Source organism: Lynx rufus, unplaced genomic scaffold, assembly GCF_022079265.1.
Source record: "Lynx rufus isolate CCGP_SWC_20201006 ecotype Redwood Valley unplaced genomic scaffold, mLynRuf1.p SCAF_10, whole genome shotgun sequence".
Taxonomy (NCBI): Eukaryota; Metazoa; Chordata; class Mammalia; order Carnivora; family Felidae; genus Lynx; species Lynx rufus.
Window position 1 is genome coordinate 57,305,412 of NW_025814824.1, and position 18,023 is coordinate 57,323,434.

Consider the following 18,023-nt stretch of genomic DNA (forward strand, 5'->3'; position numbering starts at 1 on the left):
TCATATTAAAAAAGTCCAGTCAGGGTGCCTGGGTGGCTCAGTTGGTTGAGCGTCCAACTTCGGCTCAGGTCATGATCTCATGGTTCGTGAGTTAGAGCCCTGCATAGAACTCGAGCTCACTACTGTCACTGCAGAACTCTCTTTGGAGCCCCCTCTCTCAGTGCCCCTCCCCCACTCAGGCTCTCTTTCTCCAAAATAAATTTGTTTTAAAATCCAATCAATACAGAAATGTATGAAGAAGAAAGTGAAAATCGTTCAATCTCCTTTAGAAAACCAATGTAAAATTTGAGGGTATATTCTTTCATGTGTTTTCCATGTGTGTATATGCACACACATATACATCAAGATCTAATGATGGATGGATGGATGGATGGATGGAAGGAATGGAGGGAGAGAGGAAAGAGAACAAAGGGAAAAAGGAAAGAAAGAGGAAGCATCATAGCATGTATCCTATTTGCAGCCTCCTTTTTATTCACTTGACATTATATTCTAGTCCCATTTCCATGTCAGTAAATGTAGGTCCACATCATCATTTTGAATGAGTGGCATATCCATTTGTATTAGTGTACCTTAATTTATTTAACCAATCCCCTATTTTTATTCCATTTTATTTTGTTATTATAAATAGCACTGTGGTAAGCACCCTGGTACTTACAGTTTTGTCTCTTCTTCTGATAATTATTTCCTTCGAATGAACTCCTGGGAGTGAAACTGATTGGTCAAAGGGTAGCCACATTTTTAGCACATTTAATATTGCCATATTGCTCCTAGATAGATTGCATCAGTTTATAATCCCACCCAAAATATATAATAATTCTTTTTTTCTCATATCCTTATGAGTACTGAGTATTAATAATTTTTTAATCCTTAGAAATTTAATTGGTTAAAATGGCATCTCATAGGGGCGCCTGGGTGGCGCAGTCGGTTAAGCGTCCGACTTCAGCCAGGTCACGATCTTGCGGTCTGTGAGTTCGAGCCCCGCGTCGGGCTCTGGGCTGATGGCTCAGAGCCTGGAGCCTGTTTCCGATTCTGTGTCTCCCTCTCTCTCTGCCCCTCCCCTGTTCATGCTCTGTCTCTCTCTGTCCCGAAAATAAATAAACATTGAAAAAAAAAAAAAAATTAAAAAAAAAAAATGGCATCTCATGTTATTTACCTCTCTCTGATTACTAATCAGATTGAATCATTTTTATGTGCTTATTTCCCCTTCCCACTTTATTGCCTGTTTATAGTTATTTTCTCAGTTGCCTGTTCATATTCTTTGCCCTTTTTTTCTTACTTGAAAGTACTTTTTATAAAGTAAAAATAACAACCTTTCCTTTGGCACATACAGTAAAGTTACTTTCCCCATTTTTGTCTTTTGGGTTTTGTTTATATTTTTTTCTGTGTAGAAGTTTCTTTTTTTTTTTTTCTGTGTAGGAGTTTCTAATGTATGTGATCAGATTTGTCATGTCAGTCTTTTTCCTTTATAGTTTCAGGAACATTATATTGCAACATACTGAATAGTTGTATCCCACACAATTATAAAAATATCTTCCTATTCATTCTTTCTATTTCTAGCTGGTTCATTTTGACTATTTTCTCCAGTATTGGATCTCAGCTTTTGTTTATAGATTTGATATTAAACATCCCTTCATAGGGCTTTGTCTGTTACCTTCATGATACTCCTCACCCTATCCCTTTCCTTATATAACTAATTCCAAACCCTTAGCCACTTGACTTATATACCAAATAGCTAACTCCAGCTCCCAACTACTTTCTCACCCCTATCTATCCAAAGAGATTGGGAAAGGGATAGAAAATCTACTTTTTCCCCCCTTAAGTCCCCTTCTAGAGACTCTGCAAATGACTTTGGTAATATAAACAAAGTTATAGCATATAGGGAATAAACTGTTATTCTGGAGTTTCTTTCCCCTACCTCTTCCTTCCACTACTGATTAATCATAACATGTGTTCCACTGGATCACTGGACTCTTTTTTCTCTTGTAAACAAGCTTACCTGTTGCCTCATCTCTTCATAAAAATGATTTCTTCTCCCTGCCTTGATTGACTTTCCCTGAGAACATCCCTTTTCCTCCATCTCTCCTATTCTGCATACCAAAAGCCCAAATGTATTGTCTTCATTATCCTGTGCTAACTTTAAACCGTTACTTCTTCTTCCTCATATAATTTTTCCTCCTGTGATGCTTATGACTTCTGGCAATGCTCCTCCTTAACTCTTCCTGTCATTGACATCTATGCATCTTCTGACCTCTTCATCTCATTCACTGAGGACTTTGAAAATTGGCTCCTATTCTTCCTCTGTACCCAATCCCTACTATCATCTTGGGTGGTACTGGCTACTTTATGGATGATCTGTCACCATGGATGCTTTCAGATGTCAGAAAAAATATGCCTTTCAGATGACCTGTAGTACCCAAAAAATCTTCATCACCCTTTTCCATGTCACTATCTAGAATTGTACTACTCTGAAATTGTAAACTCTCTCATCATGATCTCTGGTCACATACCTTATTTCTCTATCTCTCTTCGTACTTGACTTCTGCTATATATGCCTGCTTTCTTATCTTTGGAAAACTCACAAGCCCTCAGCTCTCCTTTTTCTCCAAGTCTGTCAATTCCTCATGGCTTTACTTCCTTTCCTGTCTTGCCCCCATCTGTACCCAGGATCATAAATATCCTCAGTACCTTACTAGTCCTTTTTCTCTTTAATCACTCACCAAATCTCAACCTTTAATTAACCAAGCCATCTATCCTTCTCTGTTCTAATCTCAGAGTGCCAAGCACTTTTTGGAGATCACAAACTCATTAAAAATTCAGAAACTCCAACCTCTTTTAGGCTTCCAATATTATTTGGATAATTTTTTACTAATTTGTGATCAGCGTCATACTTAATTCTGCATGTTAGCTATTCTAGAATTCACCCTCAGGCCTTCTACTACATCCCCCTCTGTCCCCAATATGCAGCAGATTATATTGCCTTCAACTTTACTGAGAAAAATTCAAACTATCAGATAAATATCCTTTTCCATACATACTTCAGAACACACCTTTACCTAGTTTCCTTCAGTCTCAAAAAAGGTATCCTGTTTTCTTTCAATACAAGTCTCTTTGTATATTTTACATTCCATCCCTTTCTACTTCTTCAGGAACCTCAGCCAATCCTGTATTCGCTCCTTCTTAATATCTGAAAGTTATTCTTCTTATGTGATTCTTTCCCTTCAGCTCAAATTTTCCCTTCCTTAAAAAAAATACTTAGTACATCCCTACAATGGAATATTATTCAGCACTAAGAATAAATGAGCTATCAAGCCACACACACAAAAGGAAGAACTTAAAATGCATATTGCTAAGTGAAAGAAGCTAATCTGAAAAGGCTACATACTATGATTCCAACTATATGACATTCTGGAAAAGGCAAATTAGTACAGACGGTAAAAAGATCAGTGGTTGCCAGGGGCTTGGTGAGAGGTGGAGAGAGAGATGAAGCAGTAGAGCAGAACACAGGAGAGTTTTAGGGCAGTGGAACTATTCTGTGTGATGCTGTCATGGTAGATTCATTACAATATGTATGTTTCAAAACCCATAGAACTGTATGATGCAGAATTCTGTAAACTATATACTTCAGTTCATAATAACGTATTAATATTTGTCGGTTGTAACAAATGTACTACAGTAATGTGAGATGTGAATAGAGGAAATCAGAGTAGAAAGAAGAGAGAGATAATATATAGGAATTCCTTGTACTTCTGCCCAATTTTTCTGTAAACCTAAGACTATTCTAAAAAAGAGTATTAACTTAAAATAAAATAGTTAAAAAAATTAGTTAAAATAACCCTAAGCCCATTAACCAGAGGTAACCACTGAAAATAAATTTTTATATTTTATTTTGACTCATATTTTAAAAAGCACTTAGAACCATTCCTGTATTACCCTCTGTCTCCCATCAGTCCAAAATACTTATTGAGTATCAACCATATGTCAGACTTTGAGTAAATGCTAAAGGTTGGAGGAAAACAAAAGAGACATTTTCCCTACCTTCAGAGAGTTGGCAGACTTGAGAAGGAGCCATATAAGTAAACAGGCAATTACAGAGGTCTCTAACTCCTCACCTTTCTTTAATTCTTCAACCTACTCTCTGTAATAAGATTCTGTCCTATGATAGCCACTGAAACTATCCTAGCCAAGCTCACTAATGACTGCCTTGCTGTTAAGTCCTTACTCAACTTCTCTGCAGATTTTAACACCTAAACTCCACTTTTTCTTAAAGTTTTCTTGTCCATTGTCTCCTGTTAAATAGCTCTGTTCTTGTTTTTTCTTCCTGTCTGCTTTTTCTCATCAACTTGGTCATAGGGACTGATGTTCTCCAAGGCTCTATTATTGAACCTCTTCCCCATCTGTATCGTCTCCTGGAATAATCTCATGTATTTACATGACTTTAACTACCACATACTTACTGATGAACTCCAAATACATCTATCAGAGGAATCCTTTGTAGCTCCCTCCCACCCATGGCCAAGGCTAAAGATACTTTATAAAAACTAATTATAGCTATGTCACAGCATCTCCAGGAGTTTCTTCAGTTGCCACCTCTACCCTCCATTCTGAATCCACTTCCTTTCACTTGATATCCCCAGTTTCCATCCTTTTGTCTGGTACCTGGATTTGCCTTTCAACCTTTTTTACTGGTTGTTTGGCTTTCAATTTCAGAATTATCCATGAATACTACTTCTCAGGTCATGCTGTACTGCAGCTCCAAGCCAGCCCTGCCTCACTGCTGTACCCAGCCAGGTGCAGTATTCTCAAACATTACTTGCCTGGAAGAGGAGATTAGAAACTAGCTCAAATCTCTTACCTAAACTTCAAAACTATATATGGCTGCTTTCATTACTACCTGTTAGTCCTTCAAGTATCTCCAATTTAGTCCATCAGAAACCTCCTCCTGAAAGGTATCCTATCACAGTGAATGAGGAAATATAAAATTATTCTTAACTCTTTCCCTCTGTCACCCCTCATATCATGTTGCATAATTCTAGCTCCCTATATATTCAAACCATCCGCTTATTTTAATATTTATTGTTACTATATCATTTCTCTTGTGGATTACTGAATGATCTGACTGATCTCCCTGCTTCTCATCTTGCTAGTTCCAGTATGTCTTCCATGCTGCTACCAGAGGACTTTATCTGACACAAATCTAATTATGTCACTTTCTTTTTTTTTTTTTTTTCAACGTTTATTTATTTTTGCGACAGAGAGAGACAGAGCATGAACGGGGGAGGGGCAGAGAGAGGGAGACACAGAATCGGAAACAGGCTCCAGGCTCTGAGCCATCAGCCCAGAGCCCGACGTGGGGCTCGAACTCCCGGACCACGAGATCGTGACCTGGCTGAAGTCGGACGCTTAACCGACTGCGCCACCCAGGCGCCCCACTTTCTCTTTTTTTTAATGTTTATTTCAGAGAGAGAGAGAGAGAAAGACAGAGTGCAAGCAGGGGGAAGGGCAGAGAGAGAGGGAGACACAGAATCCGAAGCAGCTCCAGGCTCTGAGATGTTAGCACAGAGCCTGATGCAGGGCTCAAACTTACAAACTAAGAGATCGTGACCTGAGCTGAAGTCAGATGCTTAACCAGCTGAGCCACCCAGGCGTCCCTAATTATGCACTTTCAGCAGAAAATTGCTGTGACTCCTTATTGCCTATAAGATGGCAATGCAGGATCTACCTCATGCCTACCTCTTCAGCTTTTCTCACATCACTCACCAGCTTCCAGTTCAAAGAGTGTGCCAGTGTAAGAGCCCAGCTCTAGAAAAGCCTCAGGAGATACTATATGATGAATTATCTTAAATTACTGGAACCGCAAACTTCCCAGAGCTCACAATTCTGTGGTTGGCCAGGTCTGGGGCTTGGCTCTGGACCTGACCATACTTTAACACCACTATGACAAATCTCCTTCTAGATGTGATATAGAAAAAGAGCCAATATAGCTCACTAAAACTTCCCTTTCCCTGACATAGCACGAACCAGGACAGTTGTGTCTGTGCTTGACATATTGGGGCCTAGCACAGGTAGCACCACAACTACAAAGAACTGGAAAAGTATCCTTGAGAATCCTGGTATGGATTGGAGAAGTTTGTTACTAACATCACACTCCAGGATGGGGTAAAAGAGTCTCAAGGCCAAATCAAGTCAGAAACAGATGTTTACCCAAGGTGGCCACCAAAATCCTAGCCAAAATAGAGAATGAGAGTCAATATCTAAAGGAACCAGGAAAATGTTAGTGAATATTAGGTCCAGAGATTGAGGTAAGGGCAATGACCATGAGGGTTAGAAGCAGGAAGGAACCAGAGATGCTGACAGATCAAGTAAAATGGCTCAAAATTAAGTCTGTGATAAACAAGTATGTACTGAAGCTTCCTTGTTGTATACTCTTGCCTCTATCTTGCAGTATTTGTCTCTAGCCCCTGTAGAATTAAATAGAAATAGTGCAACACAGTGATAGTCACTGTACTTAGGACTCAGTTCCCTTCCCAGCCCCCAAAATCAGACAGAGGACAGCCAGAGACAAAACTTTTTCCCGATACCATTTATTAATATGGAGCAGTTACCTCCTCGTATCTTCAGGTTTGGTTATCATGGATTTGGGACTTAGAAGCTCTCTGCTGTCAGCACAGAGCCCGCTTTGGATCCTCTGTCTCCCCTCTCTCTGCCCCTCCCCTGTGCACACGTACTTTCCCTCTTCCTCTCCTTCCCCCTCCCTCTCTCTCTCTCTCTCTCTCTTAAAAATAAACATTAAAAAAAGAAGAAGAAGAATAGAACGTGAAGATGGCCACTGATCATTCAGGGTAGCTGGGGAAGAAAGGGGGCAAGAAGGGTCTGCCAGGCAGTGCTCAGCTTGTCTCCTATGGGATGGATCTTTCCTGGTCCAAGGGAATGATGAGAACTACAAAGGCCTTAGAAACCAGCACAAAGTCTCCTCCATTTATCTTTCTTTTCTCCTCCCATCCTCTTAAGAATTCTCATCATGTTCCAGAAGCTGTCCCCAAACAGATCTTCTGTAAAGTGTCAGGCTGCTACTAAGAAGTTTGTTCTGACTTCTATGTTCCAGGAAACAGAAAAGGTCGACTTCTCCTACAACAAACTGGCTGATCCTAAGTTTTCATTTTATGACAAGACTTTGGTAGAAGCAGTGAAAAAGGGAGATCGCTGGGTACACTTGTTTTTTCTCTCACTCTCATTGTGTCATACCGTGATGTCAGAAGAGAAAGTGGAAGGTGAGGAGAGGCCTGTGGTCTCATGGACTAAGAATATGTCATAGAACCTAGGATGGCTACAGGTGGGTTTGGTTTGATATCATTTATAATGGCTTAATCTAAGAACTTCCTAATAGGGAGTGTTGTCCAGCAATGGGATGGATAGACAAGTAGTGAGCTTCTCATCACTGGAGATATTCAAGTAGAAGACAGCCTCTTGGTCTTAAAGAGGATTCAGTCATTGGATAGGGGTCAAATGATGCTATCTAGGGAGCTTCCAATCTTGAGATTCAACAATGTTCTGTCACAGAATCTATCTGAATTGTCCCCAAGATCAGCCGCATTATCTCTAACAAGACTTCCTGAAGGAGGAGTTGAGTTGTCCTCTTGTTGCTTCATAATTTCAAAGTATCCCCACATAGCCTGGTTTCTTTAACAATCAAATATGACTGTGACACCCATGAATTTACTCAAACCTCTTTGACAAACAATGAATGAGAAATGACTGATTAAAAATGAAGAATTTTGGGGCGCCTGGGTGGCGCAGTCGGTTAAGCCTCCGACTTCAGCCAGGTCACGATCTCGCAGTCCGTGAGTTCGAGCCCCGCGTCAGGCTCTGGGCTGATGGCTCAGGGCCTGGAGCCTGTTTCCGATTCTGTGTCTCCCTCTCTCTCTGCCCCTCCCCCGTTCATGCTCTGTCTCTCTCTGTCCCAAAAAAAATAAGTAAATGTTGAAGAAAAAAAAAAAATGAAGAATTTTTTTTGGTAACAAACAAGAATTTTGGCAACCAAATAAATCATATCCTTTAAGGCAACGTACCTGTAGTGTAATACCCTTAGTAACACCTTATATTTGAATATTTTTTAAATGTTTATTTATTTTGAGAGAGACAGAGTGTGAGTGGGGGAGGGGCAGAGACAGAGGGAAAAACAGAATCCAAAGCAGGCTCCAGGCTCAGAACCGTCAGCACAGAGCCTGATGCCCGGCCTGAACCCACGAGCTGTGAGATCATGATGTGAGCCAAAGTCAGACACTCAACTGACTAAGCCACCCAGGTGCCCCAGTAACACCTTTAGTTTTACAAATTGCTTACATTTATATTATCTCCCACAAGCTTCACAACAGCCCTCATAAGTAAGCATAATGAGAAAAATTACCCCAGTTTTATAGAGGGAAACTGAAGCTAAAAGAGATTAAATGACTTGCTTAAAATCCTATAGTTAAGAAGGGCAAAGATAAGAACCCAAATCTCATTTCTCTTGGCCCAGTGAGATCCCATCCCACCACAGGTATCTCCAGACCTGGCATTCTAACAAGTTGCTATTACTTAAAGCATATTTGGACTTGTCATTTTTTATTGCCTTATGTGACAAAGTAGGAAACAAACAAGAAAAATAGTCTTACTGTTTCATAGATACATCTTATGTCTGACCTAAAATTATGTGTCCCGTGTGACTTATCCACAAGTATAAGACTCTGATGATGCATAACTGTTTTTAAAAATTAAATTGCTGGGGCGCCTGGGTGGCTCAGTCGGTTAAGTATCCGACTTCAGCTCAGGTCACGATCTCGCGGTCCGCGAGTTCGAGCCCCGCGTCGGGCTCTGGGCTGATGGCTCAGAGCCTGGAGCCTGCTTCCGATTCTGTGCCTCCCTCTCTCTCTGCCCCTCCCCCATTCATGCTCTGTCTCTCTCTGTCTCAAAAATAAATAAACGTTAAAAAAAAAAAATCAAATTGCCTGGGGCGCCTGGGTAGCTCAGTCGATTAAGCTTCCAGCTCTTGATTTCAGCTCAGGCTATGAGCTCACGGCTCATGAGTTCAAGCCCCACAGTGAGCTCCATGCTGACAGTGTGGAGCCTGCTTGAGATTCTCTGTCTCCCTCTCTCTCTACCCTTCCCTTACTCTCTCTCTCAAAATAAATAAACAAACATTTAAAATAAAAAATCAAATTGACCTTCCAAAGAGAAATAATCCAAAATATACCTCAGGTTGTAGTGATATTTTGAAAGAGGAGTTACACATTTTTCGATGCTAAAGTGTTTGCATCGATCAGTGCAGTTTTTTGCCCAGTTCTTTTTGGGACCAAAATAATCTGAAGCAGTTACTAGAATTCAGTAGTTTGTGATGAGAAAAAAACAATACATGTCACAACTGAGGACTGAAAGGGTTTTTGTTGTTAATTTTCTGAAGTGTTTCTTCACAATCTAGGAAAGTATTTTTTCAACTATGGACACTGAAAACTATAAGTTAAAATTACAAAATGGGAAAGAATAAATTTTTATTTTATTCTACTATAAAAAAAAATTAAAGACAGAAATGTCTTGAGTAATATGAGATTGAAAGACTTACTCACCAGAATAAGTCATTTACCTTCCCCAAGTGAGAGTTTCAAAGGTGACAATACTCATGTATTTTTTAATTGTGTGTTACATCATCAGTCTTATTATCATCAATCATATTATCCTATGCTATATATCCTATCCTTATTATCCTATCTTATAGGAGTGTCCATCAAAGTGTAGCCAGTCTCATGTAGAAGCAGTTTATGCAGAACCACTTGCCTGAAACTCACCCAGGATATTTGTTAAAAATTCAATTTATTGGGTCATCCTCCCAGATTTTGTGATTCTGGATTCAGTAAGCTTGAATAGGGCCCAGGAACCTGCATTTTAACAATCTCCTGACCCATCTTTACCCACTAAAATAAGAGAGTAATTGTGTTTGTTCATTTGTGTGTATTGCATATACCATGTACCTCTGTAATACCAATTCAGGTCTGTGAAATAAGTTGAAAATATTGGAAAGGAAAAAAAAAAAAAACCTGTCATGCAATCTGGCCTTTTAGGGCCAAACTTGTGAGGAAGTTTGAAGAAAGATGTCTGGGCTCCATATTTACTTAAGTCCCTTGGTGTCACTTCTGGGTTGACTTCACTTGCACATCTCTGCAGGCTCTTGTTGCCCTCTTCTCTCCTACCAGGTAAGCTGGTATACCAGGCTCAGTCCCCAGATGAAGGTGCCCTTGTCACTGCTGCCAGGAACTTTGGTTTTGTGTTCCGTTACCGCACCTCTGAGACAATTGCAGTAGTTGAAATGGGTGAGACCAAAGTCTACCAGCTGCTGGCTATTTTGGACTTCAGCAATGTACGCAAGAGGATGTCTATTGTTGGTAGGTGCCCCTCCTAGTCAGTCCTCTCCCCTTATTTGTCTTTCATACACATTCACATGTTGACTTTCTCTTTTATATACACACGGATGTTTTCTCCCACTCACATGCCTTCTCAAAGGTACTGTTCCTCAAATACAAACACATAGCCATTCCTACTTTCTCACATATCCAAATAATTTCTCTTTGAGAGCTTGTTACCATATACTTCTTTAGTGTTCCTAGATAGTGGCTTGTCTGAACCCCCAAAGCCAAGATGAAAACAGAGAATAAATCGATGAAGCCTGACCTTGGAATAAGAGATGGGGGCAGACAATATAAGGGAAATTCATACTATCTTACTCTCAATTAGTTTTGGCCTCAGACAGAAGAGGAAGAAGGTCATTTTTCACTCTTGGTCCTTACTAGGTATGGACCTTGGTCTAGAACCTAAATGTGAGAAGCTAAATGTGATTCTGAATCAGAGTCTTCCACAAGAACCCATGGAACACAGGAACCCATGGAAGAACTGGTTCCATAAGGTCTCCTCCCACCTTCACTGGCCCTTACGGCATTATTTATCCTCTGTGACTGCTCACTGAGTGCTTAGCCCCCTAAAGGATCAGAAATAAATGTCATGGGAACAGCCTCATGCCATCCCTCAGTGGCCCAGACAAGTTCTTGTAACAATGGGCCTATGTGATTACTCTTCTTAATTTGTTTATCCTTAGTGAGGACACCTGAAGATCGAGTAATGTTGTTTTGCAAGGGTGCAGACACCATCCTCTGTCAGCTGCTCCATCCATCCTGTAGGTTCCTCAGAGATGTGACCATGGAACATTTAGATGTAAGTGTTTAGGTTGCCCAGGAAGGAAACTGTGGGTGGTTCTTTGTATGCGGATATGTGTCCACATATATGTCCTTGTGTCTGTGTGTTACTTATATTAGTATCTTAGTAACATTAGTATCTTAGTATAAGATATTAGTATCTGTGTCTCTTTAATTGATGGAAGAATAAAAACTACTTCATTCTGTGGTATTCCTACAGACTCCATTGACCAACTTCTGTGTCAAGAATTTAGATAGCACAGGATCTCAGGGGCATGACTGGGCGTGATGAGGATTGTATCTGTGGGAGCACTTCCCACAATCAAAATGGTTCTCTCTGTAATTCCCGGTTTCGGAGGTCCCATGGTCAGACCTAGAATTTGCTTCAGAATAGGGCATGCTAATATGGGAGGCCCTACCTCACCAACCATGGTGAGAACACACAGTTTTGAAGGTATGGAGCAGAAAGCACTGGGCCTGGGCTGTTTAGGGGACTGTTGTTTGTCACTATCCTCTGTTATCATAGGATTAGAATCCCCAAGTATACCACTTACCTACCCCACCCCACTTCCACCTTCTAGGATTTGAGGTGTATCTTAGAGAGGGAGTGGCTCCTTCTGGCACTAGAAAGAAAAAACAGATCTATACTCTCCAGAATTTCTACTCATAAACCCAGATATATTAAGGGTTGGGGGAATAGGACAGGGTATGGGATGGGAGAGGGAGAGATCAGAAAAAAAAAATATTTTAAAGAAAAAATAGATTGGAGAAAATGCTATTTTATTAATCCATTTTGTCTTGTCCCTACATTAACACATAATCAGAAGTCAGAGAACAGGTAAGTCAATAAACACATGAAAAGATACTCAATTTCATTAGCCTTTAGGGCAATGCAAATAAAAACCTCAAGATACTACTTCACACCACTGGGATAGCTAGATGATCAGATAATAATAAGTACTGACAAAGATATAGAGAAATTATAACCTTCATACATTGCTGATGGGAACGTAAAATGATGCAGCCATTTTAGAAAACAATCTGGCAGTTGTTGAAAAAGTTAAGCATAGAGTTATCATATCACCCAGCAATTCCACTCCGAGGTTTATTCCCAAGAGAAATGAATAGACACATCCACCCAAAAACTTGTACACATATGTTTACAGTAGCATTATCTATAATAGAAAAAAGTAGAAACAACCCATATGTCCATCATGGATGGCATGGATGTACGGATAAATAAAATGTAGTATATCAAAACAACAAATACTGTTACAAAAAAGAATGACATGGGGCTCCTGGGTGGCGCAGTCGGTTAAGCATCCGACTTCAGCCAGGTCACGATCTCGTGGTCCGGGAGTTCGAGCCCCGCGTCGGGCTCTGGGCTGATGGCTCAGAGCCTGGAGCCTGTTTCCGATTCTGTGTCTCCCTCTCTCTCTGCCCCTCCCCTGTTCATGCTCTGTCTCTCTCTGTCCCAAAAATAAATAAACATTGAAAAAAAATATTAAAAAAAAAAAATTAAAAAAAAAAAAAGAATGACATACTGATACATGCAGATGAACCTTTAAAAAATTATATTAAGTGAAAGAAGCCAGTCACAAAATCACAAAAGGCCACATATTGTGTAATTTTATTTACATGAAATGTCCAGAACAGGCAAATCTATAAAAGCATGTAGACTATTGGTTCCAAGGGCCAGGGGGAAAGAGAATGGGAATGACTGCTAATGGGTACAGGGTTTCCTTTGCAAGTAATGAAAATGTTCTGGAATTAGATAGTAGTGATGGTTGTACAACTTTATGAATATATTTAACCACTGAATTATATAAAGGGGTGAATTTTATGATATATACATTATATTTCAAGTTTTAAACAAAGTCTATGAAGTATCCCACACAAGACAGCTCTTCTGTCCTATACTGTGTCCCAGAGACCACAGTATACATCCACAAATGGACTAGTCTGAAAAACATATCCTTTAACCTTCCAGAACACACGAATTAGAGTATCTTCTCAGAGGGCATTTCCACAGGCCAGCTCCAAAGATGATCATAGAATTGTTTCAGATGTTTTGACCTGCTTCCTGCTACCAACCTTAACAGACACCCATATGGCACCTGACTACACTACAGTCTGTTAACCAGTGATGATAAACTTGTAAGAGTGAAGCTTATATTCAGGAACCAAGAGTCAAAAACTCACTCCTACTAAAGCACAGTTCCAGGCGCTCTAATACAGGAATCTGCAAACAGGTCATACAAAAACAAGAGACAGTCAGGATTTGGCCCCAGGGCCCTAGTTTGTTCACCATGATAGAAAAGAAAATAACACAAGTAAGGGGTAAGTAAGAAAGAACTTTAACGCAATATGCTATATTGTTATCAAATGGATTAAGAATCTGTCAGTGTATTGTTAAGCTTATAAGACCTCCTTCAGTATCCTATGCAAGATCAGTTTCTGCCATATCTCTTCCTTCTTAAGAAAGTCTCTGAGATCTCTCAGGCTTCTTTTTCATAGCTTCATCTGCTCACAGTACAGTGGTTTTAGAGATGGCATTCCATACATATATTGTTTTATGTTAATTTCACCTGACAGCTAATGTTAAACATTCAGAAGTAAGAGCAGAATATCAGGATGATAAATTCTTTCTCTCTTTGCTCTTATAATGCCAAAGTGAATTATTTTGAAACTCATGGCAGCGATCGTGTAAAATTGTTATTCGTGTGCAATTCTCAGTACGTAAAGTCTGCTTTTTTAAAATGTTTGTTTCTTTTTGAGAGAGAAAGAAAGCATGTACCTGCGAACAAGGAAGGGGCAGAGAGAGAGGGAGACACAGGATCTAAAGCAGACTCTGTGCTGACAGCCGAGAGCCCGATGCGGGGCTCAAACTCATGAACCATGAGATCATGACCTGAGCCAAAGTCAGATGCTTAACTGACTGAGCCACCCAAGCACCCCCATAAAATCTGCTTCTAACCCATCCTTAGTTGTATATGAGTTCTGCCCTAAACTACCCATACTCTTCACCCACACCTCCTTATGACCAAGAGTATACTTTGCAAGATAGTTAGCCATGGTTAGTTAGGATATATCAGTGGCCATGGAGCAAAAAGATGCTAACTCAGCCAGAGAGCATTTCATCAGTGGCCTCATTAACACTGCTGGCTGTGGTTAATCAACTGAGCTAGTCAGCTGTAGACAAATACACAAGCGTGTATGCTTTTGAGGTACCCATTGGATGCTTGAAGGAAGGCAAGAAAACAGGGAAATAAAATGAATGTATGCTTGTGAAAAACAGTAACTCCTTTGATTATTTTTTTATAACAACTCCTTTTCACTTTATTACTCCATTCTCATATTATAGACATCATAATCTTCTCTGTAAGCAGTGAATTATTATCCCAATTTTACAACAAATAAATCTAGAAGGCTTCATTTCTCGCAGGGTCACACAGCAAATTAACTACAGGTAAAAGAATTTTCTACATTTCAGAAGTTCTTTCTTTTCTTTCTTTCTTTCTTTCTTTCTTTCTTTCTTTCTTTCTCTCTCTCTTTCTTTCTTTCTTTCTTTCTTTCTTTCTTTCTTTCTTTCTTTCTTTCTTTCTTTCTTTCTTTCTTTCTTCTTTCTTTCCCCAGAAAGAAATGTCTTTAGGACATTTTGCTGAGAAAGCTCAACAGTTGTTTTCTGGTTAGGCTAGGTACTAGCACTATGGTACTAACTATTAAGCCCTATTTTGCAGGCAGATGGGCCAGTGGGGTCAGTCTGCCACTCTCTAAACTCAGCCCTAACCCAGTCCAGGCCTATTCAGTGCACACACATGTCTTCCAGGATTTTGCCATTGAAGGCCTCCGCACCCTGATGGTGGCCTACCGAGAACTGGATAACTCATTCTTCCAGGCCTGGAGCAAGAAGCACAGTGAAGCCTGCCTGTCTTTGGAGAATCGGGAACATAAAATGTCAAATGTCTATGAAGAGATTGAAAAAGATTTGATGGTTGGTGTGAGGAAGCCAGGGACATATTGGGGGCAGAATTGGGGGTGGCAGTCAGCAGAGTGAGCAAGATCTCTGAGAGTGGCTTCCAGCAGATCAATAGGTTCGAGCTTCTCTAGATACAGGATACTGGAATCCAAGCTGATTCAGGATGTCCTAAATCTTTCCCCCTGTAAATAATAGGGGGAAAACACTAGTTATAAATTTTATCTTATCCCAAAGCTGCTCACAGAAACTAAGTAATCTGGGAGAAATGAGGATCTGAATAATGCACAAATTAGATAATCCACAACTAATTGATGGAATAATCAAGACAAAATATTCATTCATTCATTCATTCATTCATTCAACGTATTTATTAAGTGCCTCCTATGTGTCAGGCATTGTTTTAAGCCCTGAGCATGTAGTGGCAGACAAAACAGACAAAAAAGTGACATAGGTAGTATGTCAGATAATGAAAGTGCTGTTGGAGAAAATAAAGCTAGGGAGTATCAGCATATGCATGTATGTCTTGGAGAGGGCAAGACATAGTTGCTATTTTAAATAGGTTGTTTAGTCTGAGCAGAGACGTGAAGAAGGTGGCAAGCCAAGCAGATCTCTGAGGGATTAGCTTTCCAGACAGAGGGAATGGCATGAGTGAAAGCCCTGAAATAGGAGCAGGCCTAACTTGTTAGTTGAACAGCAAGGTGCAGTTAGTCTGGCTGGTACAGTTTAAGTGAGGAGGAGAGAATAAAAGGACGTGAGACAGGGAAGTAGTAGAGTGCCCTCATAAGCCAGTGTAAGGACTTATAATGAGATATGGAAAGCCATTGAAGAGTTCAACCAATGAAGTGATGCGATAGCTTTCAAAACAATCACTCTGACTGCTGTGTTGAGATTATACTATAGGGGAGCAATCATAGACCAAGGGAGACCAATTAGAAGGTAGTTGGAATAGTACAGGTGAGAGACGATGATAGCTTGGACTAGGTAGAAGTAGTGGAAGTGGTGAGGAGTGGTCGAATTTTGTACATTTTTTAAACGGTAGGGCCAACAGGATTTGCTAATGGATTAGATTATAATATGAAAGAAAGAGAAGTTAAGGGTGATCCCAAAGTATTTTTTACCAGAATGATACAGGTTGGCTCTGCTATAAAAAGAGAAACTATTGATACCAAATGAGAAAACACAGAGATCCCAAAGCTTACAAATCTCCTTCCATAATCAGTTCTTAGGTTAGTACCTCTACTCTGTCCTTCTGGAGGCCTAGCAGAAATCAGCCAGTAGTTTGTCCATCTGTCAGTTCCTCAGACTGAGTCCCGGTGCCCAGCCCTGTGGCCAACCCTGCAAGCCAGGAAGTATGCTGTGAAGCAAGAGAGAATGGAAAGTGTGTTGAGAAACAGATGGTTTAGAAGTGGCACACACCTTCATGTATGACTTGGGCAAGTCTTTTCCCTCTTTGATCCCTAATATTCTGTTTTTAAATTTGATTTATGTGTTTGAAAAGCTGAATCTGTTGAGAAGCAGAGTGTGCTGAATTTAATACTATCTGGATCCTCATGCCAGGACAGAGACAACTTAATAAGAATGTGATGAGGTGCCAGTTGAGTTGTTGGGTAGAGCTAAATGCTGTGATGCTCTCCTTTTTCCTCACTCACTGCTATCTCTGTTCAAAGCTGTTAGGGGCCACAGCCATTGAAGACAAGCTGCAGGATGGAGTACCTGAGACAGTCGCCACCCTGAACAAAGCCCAAATTAAAATGTGGGTCTTAACTGGAGATAAGCAAGGTAAAGGGGAGGTCCTGACCTGACCAATCCTCTTCCTTACCCACCTTAGCCATTTCTTTATATTATTTTGTATTTTCTTTTTGTCTTAGCCATTTATTTCATAATTACCTTATAACCCAGGCCAAGTCCTTACAGGACATCTTTACTCCCAGTCTTGCACATAGTTTGTTAAGAGTGTACTTTATGCCGGATGCTGTATTAAGCATTGAGGAAACAGAGATGATTCAATCAGACATGATCCCTGTCATCCAGAAACCCACAAGCTAAAAACTTTGGAGTTATCTTTGACAGCACCCTCTCTGTTGTCCCAAAGATTCATTCTCTCACCATGTTCCACCGTATCTTCTGAAGATCCCCTTGACTGTGCGACCACCTTAATTCAGCCTTTGTTCCCTGTTTGCTGTACTTCTGAACTTCTACAAAAACTTCTGAACTGATTTCTGTCTCTTGTCCTTATTAATTTCAGTACAGCCTACATACGATCAGTTTAATCTCACTAAAATATACTACTTTTATATGTTATTCCTCTGATCAGATACCTTTAGGAACTCCTCATGGTAAAGTCAGACTCTACTGTCTGGCCTTCAAGATCTGGATAATTTCTTGCTACTTACATATACTGCAACTTGAAGTGACCATCATCTTTAGTATGTCCCAAACAATCAAATTCCTATTCTAGAGCCTCTGTTTGAGTTGTTTTCCCATTTGAAATGTTTTTTTCTTCACTAAATAAGTCTTACTCATCCCTCAAAGTCTTTTTCCAGGAAAGTTTCTATAACAATTCCAATCTCTCCTCTGAATTTTGATATCACTTGCAGTCAGGGTTCAGGATTTATTTTTTGGAAAATTTTTTTCCTTAGTATGAATTTATTCCAAATTCCAGATTTCTTGATGTAAAGAAAAGACCACAACCAAAACATCCCAGTCCCCCATAAAATCTAGCATAAACACAGGCACAGAGATGTACATCCTGACTATTTGGAGAAGTGTATATGCTTTGGAATTGTTTTAAGAAATGAGGGAAAGATCTGTTGAAAGACTAAGCCAGA

At 40.0% G+C, this 18,023-nt stretch overlaps 1 protein-coding gene across 1 annotated transcript in view; it reads left to right on the forward strand.

The window, feature by feature from the left end:
- LOC124524403 (phospholipid-transporting ATPase FetA-like) overlaps window positions 1-18,023 on the forward strand; it is a 117,725-nt gene that overhangs the window by 81,174 nt on the left and 18,528 nt on the right. Inside the window, exons 15-19 of the mRNA XM_047096662.1 lie at window positions 7,103-7,268; window positions 10,224-10,412; window positions 11,120-11,235; window positions 15,046-15,210; window positions 16,863-16,974. Coding sequence (XP_046952618.1) covers window positions 7,103-7,268; window positions 10,224-10,412; window positions 11,120-11,235; window positions 15,046-15,210; window positions 16,863-16,974 — 748 coding nt within the window. The remainder of the gene's footprint in view (window positions 1-7,102; window positions 7,269-10,223; window positions 10,413-11,119; window positions 11,236-15,045; window positions 15,211-16,862; window positions 16,975-18,023) is intronic.